This window comes from Muntiacus reevesi, chromosome 20 (genome assembly GCF_963930625.1).
Source record: "Muntiacus reevesi chromosome 20, mMunRee1.1, whole genome shotgun sequence".
Taxonomy (NCBI): Eukaryota; Metazoa; Chordata; class Mammalia; order Artiodactyla; family Cervidae; genus Muntiacus; species Muntiacus reevesi.
In genome coordinates, this window is record NC_089268.1 from 5,585,463 (window position 1) to 5,604,397 (window position 18,935).

At 49.6% G+C, this 18,935-nt stretch overlaps 1 protein-coding gene across 7 annotated transcripts in view; it reads left to right on the forward strand.

Annotated features, from left to right (window-relative positions):
• The window catches only part of DST (dystonin), a 516,002-nt gene that overhangs the window by 40,217 nt on the left and 456,850 nt on the right, over positions 1-18,935 (forward strand). For all 7 annotated transcript variants that reach the window (XM_065912760.1, XM_065912746.1, XM_065912748.1 and 4 more), the window contains exon 3: positions 12,576-12,770. In XM_065912760.1, the coding sequence (XP_065768832.1) occupies positions 12,576-12,770 (195 nt within the window). The remainder of the gene's footprint in view (positions 1-12,575; positions 12,771-18,935) is intronic.

Below are 18,935 nucleotides of genomic sequence, written 5' to 3' on the forward strand. Positions count from 1 at the left end.
GCCTCATGGGCCACAGGGTGGAAGGGGCCTGCTGCCCCGCGTGAGTGTCTGCAGCAGAGCGGCTCTCCCCCTGCTGGCCGTGTGTGACTCGCCCTGAGCGAGACTTAGACCACTGTTTTTCAGGATGAGATTGTGGTGTCGCCTGCTGCAGTGGTGAGCCTGTGCTGACATTCTGAGTCTCCCGGCATCAGGTCTAGGCTGTGTGGATAAAGGCTAAGTATCCCGGGTTGCGAGGTTGGAGAAGTGCTGTTCAGGAGAACTTCCTGTGATGATGGAAATGTTTCACCTGCATCACCCAGTGCAGCACCTACATGTGGCCTTGTGCTCTGGGAATGTGGCTAGCATGTCCGAGGAACTGAATTTTTAGCTTGATTTTAATTCATCGTCATCTGAATGCACATATATATATATACTATGCTGAGTTGCTTCAGTCGTGTCTGACTCTGTGACCCAATGGATTGTAGCCTGCCAGGCTTCTCTGTCCGTGGGTTCTCCAGGCAAGAACACTGGAGTGGGTTGCTGTGCCCACCCCCGGGGGATCTTTCTGACCCAGGGATTGAGCCCGTGTCTCCCTTGTTTCCTGCGTTGGCAGCAGGTTCTTTACCACCAGCGCCACCTGCGAGGCCCATGTGGATGCTTTGCTGTTCAGTCACTCGGTTCTGTCCGACTCTGCGACCCCGTGGACTGCAGCATGCCAGCCTTCACTTTTCTTCACTATCTCCTGGAGTTTGCTCGGATTCATGTCCAATATATGTGTATATATTCTTCTTCAGATTCTTTTCCTTCCTTTATAGGTTGTTACAAAATACTGAGTAAAGTTCCCCATGCTCTACAGTAGGGCCTTGTTGGTTCTCTATTTTATATATAGTAATGTTGTTCTTTCTTGTTGTTCAGTTTCTAAGTCATTTCTGACTCTCTGAGATCCCATGGATTGCAGTACACCAGGCTCCTCTGTTCTCCACTATCTCCCATTGTTTGCTCAAATTCATGTTGGTGATGCTATCTAACCATCTCATCCTCTGCTGCTCCCTTTTTTGCCTTCAATCTTGACAGCATCAGAATCTTTTCTAATGAGTTGGCTCTTTGTATCAGGTGGCCAAAGTATTGGAGCTTCAGCTTTAGCAACAGTCCTTCCAATGCACATTCAGGGTTGATGATAGCGCGTGTATGTTAAACTCAAATTCCTAATATAATTATCCCCCTTCTTTCCCCTTTGATAACCGTAAGTTTGTTTTCTGTGTCTGTGAGCCTTTTTCTGTTTTGTAAATAAGTTCACTTGTAGCTTTTTTTTCCCCAGAAAAAGAATATATATATGGGCTTCCCATGTTGCTCAGTGGGTATAGAATCCACCAGCATTGCAAGAGGCACAGGAGGTGTGGGTTCAACTTCTGGGTCTGGAAGATCCCCTGAAGGAGGGCATGGTAACCCGATACACCAGTATTCTTGCCTGCAGAATTCCATAGACAGAGGCGCCTGGAGGGCTGCAGTCCATAGGATCACAGAGTCAGACACAGCTGAAGCAACTGAGCATACACGTGTGTGGGTACATATATGTACATGCTCAGAAAAGAATGTATATGCGTGTGTATGTACGCTGAATCACTTTGCTTTACAACCGAAACTGACACAACATGTAAACCAATCGTGTGTAAGTAGGCTCCATCCCTCAGTTGGGTCCAGCTCTTTGCGACCCCATGGACTGTAGCCCATCAGCCTCCTCTCTCCACGGAGTTTTCCGGGCAAGAATCTAGAGTGGGTTACCATGCTCTCCTCCAGGGGTTTTTCCCAACTATACTTCAATTAAAAAACATGCATATATCTAAAGCCTAACATTTATTTCTTTAGAATAGATTGAAGACTCCTTTATTATCTTTTGCACGCGTCGTCTTCTGGCTGCACCAAGCAGGCTGTGTGACTCTTTGTCCCCTGGCCAGGGATAGAATCTGTGCCCGCTGTGTCAGAAGCCTCAAGTCTTAACTGCTGGGCCACAGGGAGGCCCCTAGAGCTGAAAGGCTGAACGCACATCGTCTCATGTGCGGGCAGCTCAGGGCTGGAGGCTGGGAAGCTCTGAGCAGGGCTCTGGGTCCACGCCGGGCTGTCGGGAGCTTCGTGAGCAACTGAAGGAGACCGCTGGGAAGCTGGCCCGAGTCCTCAGGGCCTGTGTGCCAAGGCTGGTGCCAGACCGCAGGCGGCGACTGCAGAGGACCAGGGGCTGTGGCTGGCTGCGTGCCCCGGCGTCCAAGAGGAAGCCGAGAGGAGTGGAATGACCTCAGTGGAATAGCACTGTTTTTCACTGTCAGTGGCTAGAGTGCTTTTAAATCATCTGAGAACAACTAGAGCAATTACAGGATCTACCCCAAACTGTACATAGGTTGAGAAAGAACTGACTTTGGATGGTGGATTTGAAGGACAGCGGGAGGGGCAATCTAGTTGGCTTTCTGCGTGGATCCTGTGGTCCTGGCTTAGGTTAATCTAACAGTTATAATTAAAAAGCACTTTAAGCTCCTTACAGGAGATGATGCTCCATCTCAAGTCGCTTCAACCTCAGAATCTCCTTTTATTCTTTTTCCCTCCCCCAGTCCCACCATGGTGGACGTGTTTTCTGTCTTCGGCTCACTTGGATGCAGAATCAGAGACTTGTTGTATTTTAGGGCGTGTTGTAAGGATATATGCGTAATTTAGTGGAATTTAAGAATCAGACCCATGAGGGAGTTTGGCTTCACAGAGATGAGAGTTGTGGTTGTGGGGCTTGCTGCACGGAAATGGCGAAGGTGTGACTCAGAGCCACTCCAGTGGCTGCTGCCTTTCCTTTGCTGCCGGCTGGCTTTCTGTCCTCACCGCGGTTTCTGTACTTTCACCCTCAGCCTGTAAGAAGACCACACAGCTTCCATCAGGCTTTTGGAAACTTAGTCTGCAGGCCCGCAACTCTGGGATTCCTGGGGAGCTTGTTTGAAATTCAGAATCTCAGGCCCTACCATCTGTGTTTTATTAAGACTCCTAGGCTGTGCATATACATAGTACAGTTTGAGAAGGACTGGCTACAGAATGATTTTTTTTCAGTTTCAAGTTCTATTCTAAGTGGTCCAGGCTCTTGATGTTTCTCTGTCACATTTGGGACTCTGCCCCGGCATCGTGACCCAGGGTACAGAGCACACAGCCCCAGGCAGAAGGGGCTGTGGGTGGGGCGCATGTCCAAAAGGGAGTGATTGGCATTTAAGGACAAAACTGCATTTAAGTTGGAGTTCATTCACAGTTTGAAAAAAACATCAAGGCTCTCTGCTAGTCAGAGCTTCTGATCAGCAGGAATAAATTACCAGTTGATATACTATTAGTAAATATTAAAGAAACAGTTATATTAGTAATGTGAGCCTTTGTCTAACATAAATGTATAATTCCTTAGATTTTGCAACGATTAAAAAAAGACTTTCTGCTGTCCTCATACCCCTAGGACCAGTGATCTATACCAACCAATGATTAATTAATAGGAAATAAGATTTTTAAAAAGTAATATGCTGACCTGTTACTCCATATTGGTCAGGGAATACGTTCCCTCTGAATACAGAAAGGGGCACTGTTTTCCTCTTCAGCTGACAGAGGGGCTTTCATGGCCATTCTTTTCATGTGGGCTATCAAGACCCACAAAGGGAGGAATTGCTTTGATCTGGAGGTCCTGCTGCACACAGCATGGGGGGAACAGTGCTATTCTGACCCGAGTACTCACCAACCACACAGCAAGGGGCAGGAGCTGGTGTGGGTCAGCGCAGGGATTGTCAGACTGCAGTCACAGGCGGCAGCGACAGCATCACCTGAGGACGCATTAGAAAGTTCTCAGGCCGTGTCCCAGAGCTGCTGAACTGGAAGCTCCGGACTGGGCCCAGCAATCAGTGTTTTGGTCCGCTTCCTTGGAGGTTTCTGGTGTTTGAGAACCACTGACTGGGTCATGCAAACTTCTACACCAAATGCTCACTTCAGTATATAATGGTTCAACGACTCGAACAAACAGACAAATATTTGTTGCTCATTTAAAGGTGCAGGTGAGTGAACAGGTTGCCAGAGTGGGCTCCTCTATGCAGTTATTCAGGGACTCAGGGTGATGAAGGTGCTGCCGTCTTTATTATGTGACTTTCAAGGCTGTCTGGAGGTCATCCCAGCCAAAAGAGAAGAGCATGGAGAAAGGGCAGAGGGATGAGTCCCTGGGCTGGTCCAGAAGTGGGACACGTTACTTGTGGCCATAGTCCATTGGCTAGAGCTCAGTCGCGTGGCCCTGCTGGCCTGCAGGGGAGGCTGTGAAATGTCGTCTAGCTTGTGCTGAGGGGAAAGAGGCAAATGTGGATTTTGGTGAACGGCTAGCAGTATCTTTATGAACATTTCTGAGGTTCTTTCTCTGTATCATTTTGGACTTATTTATGCCAGAAACTCCTTTGACAGCCTCATCAGAGCTCATGAACTGATTCTCAGAATAAATAGAATACAAAGGAAACCAATTATATTGAAATAAAATTATAAATTGTTAAAAAATTTTCACCTAGAATTGCCAAGGAGGAAAAAGAACAAAGCTGGAGGCATAACCTTCTAGGCTTTAGACAGTATTACAAAGCTACAGTAACCAAAACAGTGTGCTATTGGTACAAAAACAGACACATAAATCAATAGAACAGAATAGAGTGCCCCAAAATAAACCTACATACCTCTGTCAGTTAATCTTCGACAAAGAAGGCAAGAATATACAATTGAGCAAAGACAATCTCTTCAGCAAGTTGTGCTGGGAAAATCAGACAGCTGCATGTAAATCAATGAAGTTAGAGCACTCCCTCACACCAACACAAAAATAAGCTCAGAGCGGCTTAAAGACTCAAGCATGAGGTGTTGCTGCGGTTGTTCAGTGCTCAGTTGTGTCCAGCTCTTTTGCAGCCCCATGAGCTGCCAGCCTGCCAGGCTCCTCTGTCCATGGGAATCTCCAGGCAGGCATACTGGAATGGGTTGCCATTTCCTTCTCCAGGCGATCTTCCCAACCCAGGGATCAAACCTGCATCTCCTGCTTGGCAGGTGAATTCTTTACCACTGATCTACCTGGGAAACCCAAACGTAAGATAGGATACCATAAAACTCCTAGAAGAGGTTAGAGGCAAAATATTCTTGGGCATAAATCGTACCAGTGTGTCCTTCGGTCAGTCTCCCAAGGCGATAGAAATAAAAGCAAAGATAAACAGCGAGAGGGAAACCATAAACAACATGAAAGGACAGCCTACTGGGACAAAATATTTGCAAACGATGTGGCTAAAGACTCCAAAGAAGACATACAAATGGCCAGGGGGCATGTGAAAAGTTGCTCAACATCAGTAATTATTATGGAAACGCAAATCAAAACTGCAGTGTGGTATCACCTCACACTGGTCGGAATGGCCATCATCAAAAAGTGTACAAATAGCAAATGCTGGAAAGGGTGTGGAAAAAAGGGAACCCTACACTGTTGATAGGAATGTAAACTGGTGCGGCCACTGTGGAGAACAGTACAGAGGTATGATAAAAACTAAAAGTTGAGTTGCCATGTGATCCAGCATTCCCGTTTCTGGGCATATATCCAGAAAAGACAAAAGTTCTACTTTGAAAAGATGCATGCACTCCACTGTTCATAGCACTAATTATAATCGCCAACATATGGAAGCAACCGAAAGGTTCATTGACAGATGAGTGGATAAAGAAGTTGTGGTACATATATACAATATAATATTATTCGGCCATAAAAAAGAAAGAAATATTGCCATTTGAAGTACCATGGATGGATCTAGAGATGATCATACTAAGTGAAGTAAGTCAGAGAAAGACAAATATTATATGATATCATTTGTATGTGGAATCTAAAAAATAGTCCAAATGAACTTATTTACAAAACAGACACAGGAAACAAATTTACGGTTTAAAGGGGAAGGGGCGAGAGAGGGACAGACTAGGGTGTGGGATGAACAGATCCACATTACCATATATCAAATAGATAAGCAGTAAAGTTTTACTGTATAGTGTAGAAAATTATATTCAATACCTTGTAGTAAATTTTAGTAGGAAATAATTGGAAAACAATATAGGTATACACATATATCTGTATAACTGAATTACTTTGCCATATACCTGAAACTGATGCAGACAGTGTAAATCAATTATACTTCAATAAAAAACATTTTTGACAGAGCAATAAATGTACTTCTTTATTAATGCATTAAATGATAAGATCTAGTGGCACGTTTACCAACTACTGTGATTTTGAAGTAACAATGAATGAATGAATGTAAGTGGTATTTCTACATATCTGCAGCCCCTGTAATTCAGCATTCAAATATCTGTGATTTCTTTTGGTGGCAAAGAAGGGAGATTTCTTAATCCTGGTAAGCCTCAGTTTGCTTGTCTCAGTGGGTATAGTAGGCTTAGCATCTAAATGGTGCTTAGTAAATTATTGCTGTTGATACTTTCTCCTTTTTTTTAATCAGTCTACACAAACAGCCTGGTTAAGTATGAGTGTTTGGCACTTGAGGAAAATAGCTAGCCACGTGAAACCTAACAGAAAGAGCATGCATCAGGGGTTTTGTTTGCAGGCAGTGGGGTCCGAGTCTGACTTGAACTGAAAGAGTATATGTGTATGTGCTGTGTTCAGTCATGTCTGACTCTTTGTGACCCTATGGACTGTAGCCCATCAGGCTCCTCTGTCCTTGGAATTTTCCAGGCAAGAATAAGGGAGCAGAGTGTCATCTCCTTCTGAAAGAGAATTTAATACAAATATGTGTTAGGACTCACAATTAAGACTGAAAGATTAGCACAGACAGAATCAGGAGCTTCAGAAGGTCGTTGGTGTGGCCACTGGACAAGTGAGTTCCTTCTGCGGGTTTCAGTCTTTCCCTCCCTCCATTCAGTACTCAGCGTCCAAACCGTGGGGCTGCGGTGGACGAACTCTCAGCCACGAGCACCGCCAGGAACTGTGCCGGGTTACTGAGAGAGGAGATGCCGGGTGGTCTCTGGAGCTCCTGCGCTTAGCTGTGTCGTATCAGGACTGCAAGTCTGAGAGCGCGCTGACTCAAAGGGTGCTGATAACTCGAGGTGGCCTGTAAACATGGGCGCAGCCTAAATGTTTATTGATGGAGGAATGGATAAAAAAAGGTGTGTACATATACACAATGGAATATTACTCAGCCGTAAGAAAGAATGACATAATGCCATTTGCAGCCACATGGATGGACCTAGAGATTATCATACTAAGTAAGGCAGACAGACAAATATCATATAACTTATTTGTAGAATCTAAAAGAAAATCGTACAAATGAATTTATTTACAAAACAGAACTAGACTCACAGACATAGAAAATAAACTTACTGTTACCAAAGGGAAAAGGAGGGGAGGGATAAATTAGTAGTTTGGGATTAACAGATACACCTTACCATAAGTAAAGTGGATAATCTACAAGGACCTATTGTATAGTGCCGGGAACTATACTCAAATACTTTGTAATAACCTATATGGGAAAGGAATCTAAAAAAGAATATATATGTGGGCATGTGCATGCTAAGTTGCTTCAGTTGTGTCCGACTCTTTGTGACCCCGTGGGTTGTAGCCCGCCAGCCTCCTCTGTCCATGGAATTCTCCAGGCAAGAATACTGGGGTGGGCTACAATGCCCTTCTTCAAAGGATCTTCTCGACCCAGGGATCGAACCCGTATTTCCTGCATTAGCAGTCTGGTTCTTTACCTTTACTACTAGCGCCAGCTGGGGACCCTTATATATGTGTATATATATATATAATAAAAAAGTTGGAGAAGGAAATGGCAACCCACTCCAGTATTCTTGCCTGGAGAATCCTATGGACAGAGGAGCCTGGCAGGCTACTGTCCATGGGGACACAAGAGTCGGACATGACTTAGCAGCTAAACCACCATATATAGTAAAATTATGGAATCACTGTGCTGTACACTGGTAACAGACACATTTTAAATCAACTATGCTTCAATAAAGAATTTAAAAAATGTAAAAACAGGGTGGCCTAAAAATGACAGAAGTCCATTACCAAGAGACTGCCGAGTGCCTGTCACCTATTGGTTGGAGGGCATGTTCAGTTCAGTTCAGCCGCTCAGTCGTGTCCGACTCTTTGCAACCCCATGAATCGCAGCACGCCAGGCCTCCCTGTCCATCACCAACTCCCGGAGTTTACTCAAACTCATGTCCATTGAGTCGGTGGTGCCATCCAACCATCTCATTCTCTGTGGTCCCCTTCTCCTCCTGCCTTCAGTTTTTCCCAGCATCAGGGTCTTTTCAAATGAGTCAGCTCTTCGCATCAGGTGGCCAAAGTATTGGAGTTTCAGCTTCAGCATCAGCCCTTAAAGGGCATGTGGGCAAGATCAAATGACTGAAGGGGGAAGTGGATCTTATACCGATGCCATCAAAGCCTGTTAACACCTGTGAGAGCTTATAGCACCACCTGCTGTTTCAAAAGAAAATTTCCTTTTGTTAAAAGTCATGACTTAGGGACTTCCTGTTGGCACAGTGGGTAAGAGTCTGCCTGCCAATGCAGGGGACACGGGTTCAATCCCTGGCCCTGGAAGATTCCATGTGCTGTGGAGCAGCTTCGTCCATGCCCCAAAACTACTGAACCTGCACGCTGCAGCTGCTGACGGCCGGGCGCCTGGAGTCTGTGCTCACAGCAGGAGAAGCCAGTGCAGTGAGAAGCCTGGGCGCTGCAATGCCGAGTAGCCCCAGTCGTTGGGGGGCTAGAGAAAGACCTCGCAAAGCGCGCAAGAGCCAGCTCTGCCCAAAAGAAAGGAAATAAGTAAATTGTTTTTAAAAGTCACGGCTTATTTTTTGATAGTGTTTAGAACGAGCACATAGAGTAAGCCCCAATGCCCTGCATTGCTTTAGGGAAATAAAGAAGATGCCCGCTTAGTGATGACCCCATGCCATTTGTGGTGTTGGTGGTCGTAGTTCTGAGCTGCTGGCAGATGAATTGGCACGTCAGGATCCAGGAAGTGGGCCTGTGGTAATAAACGGGGTAATGCATCGACTGCGTGCACTGATGTGTGTACTGTTTCAGGAGGCTCATGTGGACTGGCTCCTTTAAACACTGACCCCATGAGAGGCGAGTATTGTATGCATTCGGCAGAGGAAGAATCTGAGGCTCTGAGAAGTAGCAATCTCTGAGCTCCGAGATCATACACCTAGAAGTGGGAGAGGTGGGGTTCCAGCCCAGATAGTTTTGGCTCTCAGGACAGTGAGTGCCTGGGATGCTCTGGAGTGAAGAGCTCTCCTGATGACCAGGGAGGCTGGTGCCTCCGTGTGTCTGTCAGCGAGGCACACAATACAGAATTAATCCAATTCTGTATTGGATTAATAACATGCCTTAGTCTTCAAGAATATCTTTTATTTACACAAGCAATATACTTAATGATCACAGGCGACCCTTATGTTTTGCAGTATACCAGGCACTAAGTACTTTATTTATTCTTCTTAACAAGTCTATGAATTAAGTAGTGTTTTTAAACTCCATTTTACAGATGAGGATGTGGCTAAGCAACTCTTGGAGGTCACACAGCTAGGAAGTGACAGAGGCCGTCATGAACCCAGATAGCCTGGCTGCTGTCTGTGACCTGCCCTGTAGTCTTGTAAATAGTTATTTTACAATAGTGCACGTGTATTTGGATATGAGATAAATCACAGAGGCTTATGTGATGGTGCTCAGAGCTTCACAAATGTGAAGGTGGAATGAAAATTGAAGAAGTGTAGAAAAGACTGATTTAAACAGTTTCTAATTTTTATGTAAGCAATGCTTGACCATCTTCCTGGGCATACTTGGCTAAGTTCCTCTAGAGTAGCTACAGGGGTGTGGATTTACTGGGTTATTATTCTCCAGAATGACTACTAATGTTTTTTTTGGATCACTTTAAGCGAGTTTTATGTAGTTTTTTTTTCTGGAATTTATAAGGCCTTTGAGCCCTTCTATTGGTAATAATAGAAAAGAAAGTGAAGTCGCTCAGTTGAGTCCGACTCTTTGCGACCCCATGGACTGTAGCCCACCAGGCACCTCCGTACGTGGGATCTTCCAGGCAAGAATACTGGAGTGGGTTGCCATTTCCTTCTCCAGGGGATCTTCCCCACCCAGGGATTGAACCCGGGTTTCCCACATTGTAGGCAGACGCTTTCCCATCTGAGCGACCAAGGAAGTCTATTGGTAACAATAGAAGTTTAAGTAAAATCTGGTTACTGATTACTCCTAAGAGCTCGAGAGGAAAGAATGTGCCTTCTTACCCGAGAAGCAGGCGTGGGTCTCTCCACTAGGACGGGAGCTGTCCCTGCACACGTTTCTGGAAATCGGTGCCACCTGGTGGTGACTGCGCCCCTCAGTTGTCCTCAGTACACAGAGGGGACCGTCCAGGAACCTGTGTATTTAGACAGCAGCCTGGCTCCGCCAGCGACCCGGCTCCCTCCTCGCTGTTCTTTCGCGGCACCTTCTGTGCAACCCGGTGGTGCGTGGGACCCTGGGCACCTCCCGGCCCGGTGGGGGCTGTGAGGGCACCCCGTCAGCCCGCGCACAGGGGAGGGGGCCTCAGGCCCGTGTTTGCTGTGAGACGTGCGAGCCCAAACTGCGTTTCCTCCTAACTGGTTTCTGTTGACCTCCGAGCTCCTCTGCATGTCACGTCTGTCCTTTGCCCTGTCACCCTGGCCTGGTGTGCAGGACCCCCTGGTCAGTGTCCACGGGGCCTCTCCCGCCTGCTTCCCCTGAAATCCATGCTGTCTCTTCTCCATGCCTTCACTGAAGTCTAAGTGTCTGTATGTCTTCTGAAATTCAGAAGACCTACAAGCTCCAACGAGCCCTCCTTGGAGCCTTGGACGCCTCATCCGCTCTCATTTCCCACCAGACTTCCGAGTGTGGCTATGCTCTGACCCTGGGAGGTCGTCCTGTTGCTGCATAAACACGCCATCCAGCCGATCATCACCTACCCCTCTGTTCTTCCCTGTTGCTCCCATGCCTGGAGCATAGACTATATCCGCTCTGCACGAGCTGCTCGCCCAGCTGAGCTCAGCTTCATCCATTTATCCTCGTGTGGGATCTGCCGGGCCCACGTGCCCTGTGCTGCCGCCTGTCATCCATCCCAGTCTGCTCGTGAACTCTGCGGCCGGCTTCTGCTCTGCAGCAAAGCATCAGCCGTGCCAGGACAGGCATCATTTTATGGAATTCTGTGGTGTTTTCCAAAACCAGGTGCACAACGGAACTTGTTTCCTTGTCCAGCGAGTTGTCCTTATACTTACTTTACTTAAAAGTGAAGGGAAATTAATCTTTTGTTCAGCACCTGCTGTTTGCCAGATGCTGTGCTTAGAATTTTAATATCCGTTGAAATTGACATGAAAGTCACTCAGTCGCCTCGGACTCTTTGCGACCCTATTGACTATACAGTCCATGGAATTCTCCAGGCCAGAATACTGGAGTGGGGAGCCTTTCCCTTCTCCAGGGGATCTTCCCAACCCAGGGATTGAACCCAGGGATTGAACCCAGGTCTCCCGCATTGCGGGTGGATTCTTTACCAGCTGAGCCACTAGGGAAGCCCTTTAACATCTGTTACCTTCCAAAAAACCCGATGAGAGAAAGCAGAAACAGACACAGACTAGAGAACAAATGTATGGATACCAAGGGGGGAAGGAGGGTGGGGGAAATTGGGAGGTTGAGGTGGATACACATAGGCTATTGATACTGTGTGTAAAATAGATAAGTGATGGGAACAGAGTGCGCCGCACAGGGAACTCTGCTCAGGGTTCTGTGGGACCTAAATGGGAAGGAAATTCAAAAAGAGGGGATGTATGCATATACATAGGGCTGATTCACTTTGCCATACAGCAGAAAATAACATTGTAAAGCAACTATATACTTCAATAAAAATTAATTAGAAAAGATAATAAAATTCTATGCATGTAGTAAAATAAAGGATAAAAAAAAACCCTTTGAGGAGAATGCTATCCATTTGTTAGACTAGAAGAGCTAGGTCATTAATATTTAATAAATGTGTAGCTATAATGAGCAGCGTTTGGACCCCGGCCCATCTGACCTCCAAACCCACACTACACCGTCCCTCGTCTAGAGAGTTTTAGGTCTTCAGCCATCCCCCCCCCCCACCCCCGCCCCCATCATCACAGAGCCCCCTTCTTCACACTTGCTCTGACTGTATGTGCAGAAGTAAAGCAGTGTGTCTGCCTACTCTTTTTTTTAAAAACTGGTATTTCTGGGTTAAAAACAGTACTCTTTAAAAAAAAAAGTATTGAAGTGCATTATGATGTATTAATTTCTGCTGTGCAGCAAAGTGACTCAGGTGTACATACATCTCTTCTTTTTCATATTCTTTTCCATGATGGTTTATCACAGGATACTGAGTATCGTTCCCTGCGCTTTATACGGTAGGACTCTCTTGTTTATTAAAAACATCTCTCAGTGTAGAGATCCGGAACCGGGTCTTGCCCCGCGTCGGGCTCCCAGTGGGTGGGCAGAGGGCTCCAGGGAACAGCGCAGCTGACCAGCACCAACCTGCGTGTGTCCGCTTTTGTCTCCTGCCCAGGGATTCCGATCCAGCCCCCGACACCTCCGCAGACGCGCCGCCGCCGCCGCCCGGCTGGAGGACGCCAAGCCCGCCGCGGAGGTCCCGGTGCAGAGCGAGCAGGACGGCGCGGCGAGGCGGCGGCGGCTCCGCAGGGGCGCGCGCGTCCCGCCCGAGTTCTACCAGACCGTGCAGGGCGCCGCCGCCCGCAGACCGGTGAGTGGGGGCCATCGCTCCAAGGGTGTAGGAGCGGCCCTTCTTAGTCCTCAGAAATGGTCAGGCCAACCGGAAGCGTTCAGTTAGTCTCTGATCGTCCCGGCAGGTGGCATTGAGCTCAGCTCTGTCAGCGTGGAGTGTGGTTTCCCAGGAAGTCCTGGTCGCTGGCGGGAGGGGAGACTGAAAACTGGAGAATCCTGACCCTGAGCGCGGGGTCCAGAGCCCGGATGGGGCCGCAGGGTCCCCCCGCCGAGGCCTGGCCGTGGTGACAGCTGGGCCGGGGGCCGGGGGCCTCCGCAAAGCGGCGTTGGAGTTGGGAGGCCTGGGCGGAGGGCTGACCCCTCCTCTGCAGCTCCTGTCGGAGCGATGCTGGGGCGCTGCGTCCTCTGGGGTGGCCTTTCTGTTGCTCCCACGGGACCATGCTGTCCATTTCTAGGGAGTACCCTGGGTCTCTGTCAGCCAGACTGGACAGTTAGCTGGGAAGTTACCTGGACAGTTACCTGGGAAGTCACCTGGATAATTACCTGGACAGTTAGCTGGGAAGTTACCAGAAGAGTTACCTGGGAAATCACCTGGACAGTTAGCTGGGAAGTCACCTGGACAGTTAGCTGGGAAGTTACCTGGGAAGTCACCTGGGCAATTACCTGGGAAGTTACCTGGACAGTTACCTGGGAAGTCACCTGTATAATTACCTGGACAGTTAGCTGGGAAGTCACCTGGACAGTTAGCTGGGAAGTCACCTGAACAGTTACCTGGACAGTTAGCTGGGAAGTCACCTGGACAGTTACCTGGGAAGTCACCTGGACAATTACCTGGACAGTTAGCTGGGAAGTCACCTGGACAGTTAGCTGGGAAGTCAGCTGGACAGTTAGCTGGGAAGTCACCTGGATAGTTAGCTGGGAAGTTACCAGGAGAGTTACCTGGGAAATCACCTGGACAGTTAGCTGGGAAGTTACCTGGGAAGTCACCTGGACAGTTAGCTGGGAAGTCACCTGGACGGTTAACCGGGAAGTCTACCTGGACAGTCACCTGGGAAGTCACCTGGACAATTACCTGGGAAGTTACCTGGACAGTTACCTGGGAAGTCACCTGGATAATTACCTGGACAGTTAGCTGGGAAGTTACCTGGGAAGTCACCTGGACAGTCACCTGGGAAGCATAGGGCGCACCTGGAAGCCGGTCTCCCCTCCTTACCTCCTGAGCACACTATTCCATGCGCTCTGATCGCCTGTCTCGGTTGGGCCTCTCGCCCAGGGACGTGTTGCCAGGCCTGTAACAGTTAAGGATTTGGGCCTTAGAAACTGACATCTTAAAAAACGTGTAGAGGGTATTTCAGGACTGCAGTAACCTTGCATTGCTTCAGTGTTGAAACAAGTTTTCCTGTGGGTCAGTTCTGTGTCGTGGGGGCCCATGGTCGTCGTGACTCTGGTCAGCTGAAGGGAGCTGGCAAGATCTGACGTGATGGTACGTCCCTGTGAATTGTGAAAACAGCCCTGCTGTTCATTCAGTGGGGTGACTTATATGTAGCAAATGTATGTGGAGTTTGCTCCCAGGCCAGCGACAGTAGCAAGAAGCTGAATTCCTTTACAGAAAAGGTCCTGTTTAACCATCTGTAAGATAAGCATGTGTTTAGAGTCTTCCTTTCATGCTTGAGTAAAGCAAAGGCTAAGCAGAACTTGGTATCTACATGGAGCAAAATGAAATAGTAGGAAAATTTATCCATTCAACAAACTTTTTTATACAGGAAATAAGGGATACATGGACATATATTAACAACTAACATTACTGAGGGCTTATTTGTGGCCCAGGCATTGTTCTACGTGACTCACTTAACAAGTTTCTGAGGTGGAGGCTGGTGTTATCCCCGTTTTCTGGTTGATGAAACAGAGCCCCAGAGAGGGTCATGACTTGCCCGAGTTCACCCAGGGGCTGGGGCAGAGGCCAGGGGCTGGGTCGCGGGCTCCGGAGTCCCAGCACCTCTCTGCAAGCTGCCACCTTCCTGCTTCCTGGGCCTCCCGGCACCATTGGTGGACAGGCGTGCTCACAAGTAAGCAGGGTGGGCCCACGTTAGCGAAGTGCTGCCGTGGACCGTGCACCGGAGCGAGGGAACGCTGCGCAGACCCAGACGTGTGTGCAGAGAAGCCGACGCCTGAGACCTCCTGAGAGAGGAGTCGAGCAGGTGGGAAGCAGAGTGCAGCGTCTCTGATGAGGAGGGCGGCATCTCTGATGAGCAGGGCAGACACAGAAGCCCGGATGCCCGATGGCGCGGCAGGCTCGGGGCAGCTCAGCGGTGCTGGTAGATGAGACCAGGTCTCCCTGGGCGTTAGGGGGCGTCTTAGGCTAAACAGTGGGGCTTATCTTCTGCAACGTGGTCCTGTTGAAGGTAGGACTCTCCTGCTTGGTTTTCTTGCTCAGAATCTAGCTAACTCTGCCTCCCGATTGCCCCATGTGGATGGAGAGCTAAGTCGGCGTCACCGTGCCCTTATTCCCCCCTGGGCCCTGTGCCCGACTGCCACGGCAGTCAGACGCGGTCCCCACGCCTGGATCACCTCGCCTTGCTCTCCGTTTGCCTGGTGACTTCCAGTCCACCTTGGCCATTGACTCGTCATCAGGCGACCCGCTCGGGAAAGTCTTTTCTGATCCTTCCCGTGAGAGTGACGTGCGCTCTGTCCTGGTCTTCGGCCCTCTGCCCAGATGTTCAGCAGAGCAGTTACTCAGGTGAGAAAGGCAGGCTCTGTAGTGAGACAGATGCAGGTTTGCCTTCCCCTCCGTGGACCCGGCAGGAAGCAGTTTTCACGCTAAGAGTTTCATGTAAGAACTGCCCAGAAGCATGAGTAGGGCTGCGATGGTCCAGCCAGCTTCGTGTGGAACCTGTCTACTGCTTACCCACCACTCCTGGCCTGCAGGGGCGGCAGCAGGCAGCCCTCTTGCTGGGTCCGGGCGGGAAGGCTGCTTTCCAGGAGCCGTGGCTGAGCGCTGCAGCCCGCCAGAGCCCGCTGAGTCAGGAGGAGGGCGGGGCGCAGGTGCGCCGCTATTCCATGGCCCCACCCAGCAAGAGGGCAGGGGGCGTGAGTGATGCAGATCTCGGAGCTCAGCACCCCGACGACAAGGGGGCGGGATGAGCAGTGTGGGGGACAGACAGGGACCCTGGAGGGTAAAGAACACACGTGATCATCTTTACCCAGCTGTCCAGCTCCTGGAGACCCAGCCTTCTTATTGTGGAGTCATCATAGCAACAGTGCCTCCTTGACGGGTGAGGATGAACTGATGTGTGGAGGTGATGGCCTGCTTGGCATCAACACTCAGGATGTAGTGATACCTTCATTTTCTCTGCTCCCAGACCTTGACTTCCCTGGGGGCCGAGTCTGATCTAGACTGTCTCCTGGTAAACGGCATCTGGTGCATTTTACGGAATGAATGGATGAATGATGTGTACACATGACACAACCTACACCCTCCAGGATCTGGATAACAGAGGGGTTTTTTCCTTTTAGCCCCCAAATGGGGTGGTCAGGTAGCAACTACTTCGAGACAGGACTGAGTTAAGTACACGTAGGAATTGGACAGGCCGCCGAGGTCAGGTCTGGGAGGGCGCTGAGACCCGTCTGGCTGGATGTGGGGCTTTATGAGAAACGTACAGGATGACGCTGGAGAGAGAGGGGGGGCCATGATACCACTGCATTTAAATTGCATTTTCTGTGCGTCATGGAGGCCCTGGAGGAGGTGAGCTGTCATTAGAGCAGGATTTTAGGAACTGAACGTAGCCGGGCACGGCCCGGTCAGCGGGCAGCGGTCCCAGGGGTCTGGCGCCTGGTGTTTGGGACCTGAACGTGGGCTTCGCCGGTTGCTCTGCGCCGCCATCTGGTGGTGACTTCTGGTGGGGACGCTGTGGTGGCCTTTGCCCTCGCTGCAGAAGGCTTCTTTGGGACGCAGTGGGGTTGGAGGGCAGGAAGGGGTGGGGGCTGTCTGTTGTGAGCGAGCGAGCGAGCGAGAAGGACGTTGCAGGAGCTTTCTCTGCGCAGGTGGAGCTCACCTCCTCCATCCTTGTGCGGCTCCTTGGGGTCATTCTGGGGACTAGAGGTTGGCAGAGCTGGTGGCACAGCTGTGCTGACGTTTCTTTGCATGCTGTACGGGGATGTGAGTGCCAGCCTCCGGTGCCCCTCCGGTGGGGTTGGGTCCAGCCCGTAGGCCGCTGGGCGCCGCCTCTTCTCCAGCTGGCACAGTGGGACTGGCCGCGGTGCGGTGGTTCAGGAGTCATGTTACTGCGGTGCCCTGGAGGCAGCTCTGATGGGGGCCTGGAGGTGGAATCAGCTATGCTGACTCGGGGTTGTGTGAGGGACTTTACGGGAAGCACCTTTCTGGCGGCAGTCTGAGTGAGCAACAGGCCCACGAGTCTGCAGGACTGACACCGGATGTCGCTGTGAGGAGCTGACTCAGAAAGCGTGACAGTGTAGTTTCAGCCAGGAAGCGCCCGAGCTGCGGGCAGTGCATTATATGTCACCGTCTTAGCGGCTCCAGCCTGGGTACTTGTTCTGTGTGTAGCTTTTACACTTTTACAGTGTGGCTCTTGAGAATTTGTAATAGAGATCACTAATATAAATGAAGTAAATAATACATGTGATTTTTTTTCCCCTTTCTTTTGGGAAAATGAGATGTTTCTAAGAGTGAGTAAGGCAAACATCTATCCTGATTTTCTCTCTTGGGTCTTTGGAGTTATCCTGTACATGAAGACATGTGGCTGGAACATTGAGGAATTTTTACCACCTTGAAGCAGAAAAGATAACTAGATCCAGATCTCCCTTGGTTCTCTAGTATTTTGACTTTGCAGAGCATTTGGGGGTCTGACTCCTAGAGGCTGAAACCCCATCCCACCATCCCTGGGGTGGGTGCCGGCGTCACCGCACACTCGCTCCCTCCCACCCCCCGGGGAGCACATGGCTCTGGGCCCTTTTACCTCCGCAGTCGTTCTCTGGGGCAGGTGCTGACTTTCCAGAGGAGGAAGCTTGTCAAGGTCACATAGCTGGTGGATGACAGAACGAAGACGTAAGCCCAGGAGTTCCTACCAGAGCACATGGAATAGAGAGGTTCAGATGATCCCATTTCTAGGGCTAGAGGTTTATCCTCATGTATCATATTTTCATCACATTAAGTCTTGGTTTTCCTACATATGTAGATGTTTTTTAACTTTTGCATCCGTCAGTACGGATGGTGTTGAGCAGCACAGATAAGCCCTGAACCTCTTTCTGGCCACGCTTTTCTGTGAGCCCAGCCTCCTGGGCCAGAGGGCCTGGGAGGCAGCAGGAGTGTTCCTGCCCTCACGTGAGCCTGTTAACGTAGAACACACGGGGGGATCAGAACTCGAGAGCACCCGCAGATAACCAGGTGCCCTGACTCTGACCCTGTTATGCTTTGCGGACCCCAGTTTCGTGCACGTTTCAGCCTCATCGCCGGCATTTCCTTGACTCAGAGCCTCTGACTCTTGCACTGGCAGCGGCGAAGGACTCTGATTAAAAACCACCAGCGCCTCCAGGCACTGGCCAAGCGGTCACCAACTACCCCTGCTGGCAAAAACCAAGGCTTCTGTCCTTCACTCTGGGGCCCCTGCCCTGAGTAACTGGATAATCAAACTTGCTACTTTTTTAAAAAGCTTACTGAAGTATCATTGATTCAGTGGTGCATTAATGTCTGCTGTACAGTAAGGCGATTCATATGTACTTGACTCATAGGTACAGGAAGGTGATTCAGATAATGCCATAACGTACACAGGACTGGGGAAACAGACTCTGGGAGGGCACAAACAAAACCTGGTGTGCACCAGGACCCAGTAGAAAGGAACAGTGACCCACAGGAGACTGGCCCAGACTGGCCTGTGAGCACACAGGAGTCTCCGGCAGAGGTGTGGGCTGGAGGTGGCCTGCTGAGGGTCTGGGGCACTGAGTGCGGCAGTGCAGGAACAGGACCTTTTGAAGGAGGTCACCAGCATTTAATTCAGTTCAGTTCAGTCGCTCAGTCGTCTCCAATTCTTTGCAACCCCATGGACTGCAGCACGCCAGGCCTCCCTGTCCATCACCAACTCCTGGAGTTGACTCAAACTCATGTCCATTGAGTCTGTGATGCCGTCCAACCATCTCATCCTCTGTTGTCCCCTTCTCCTCCCGCCTTCAA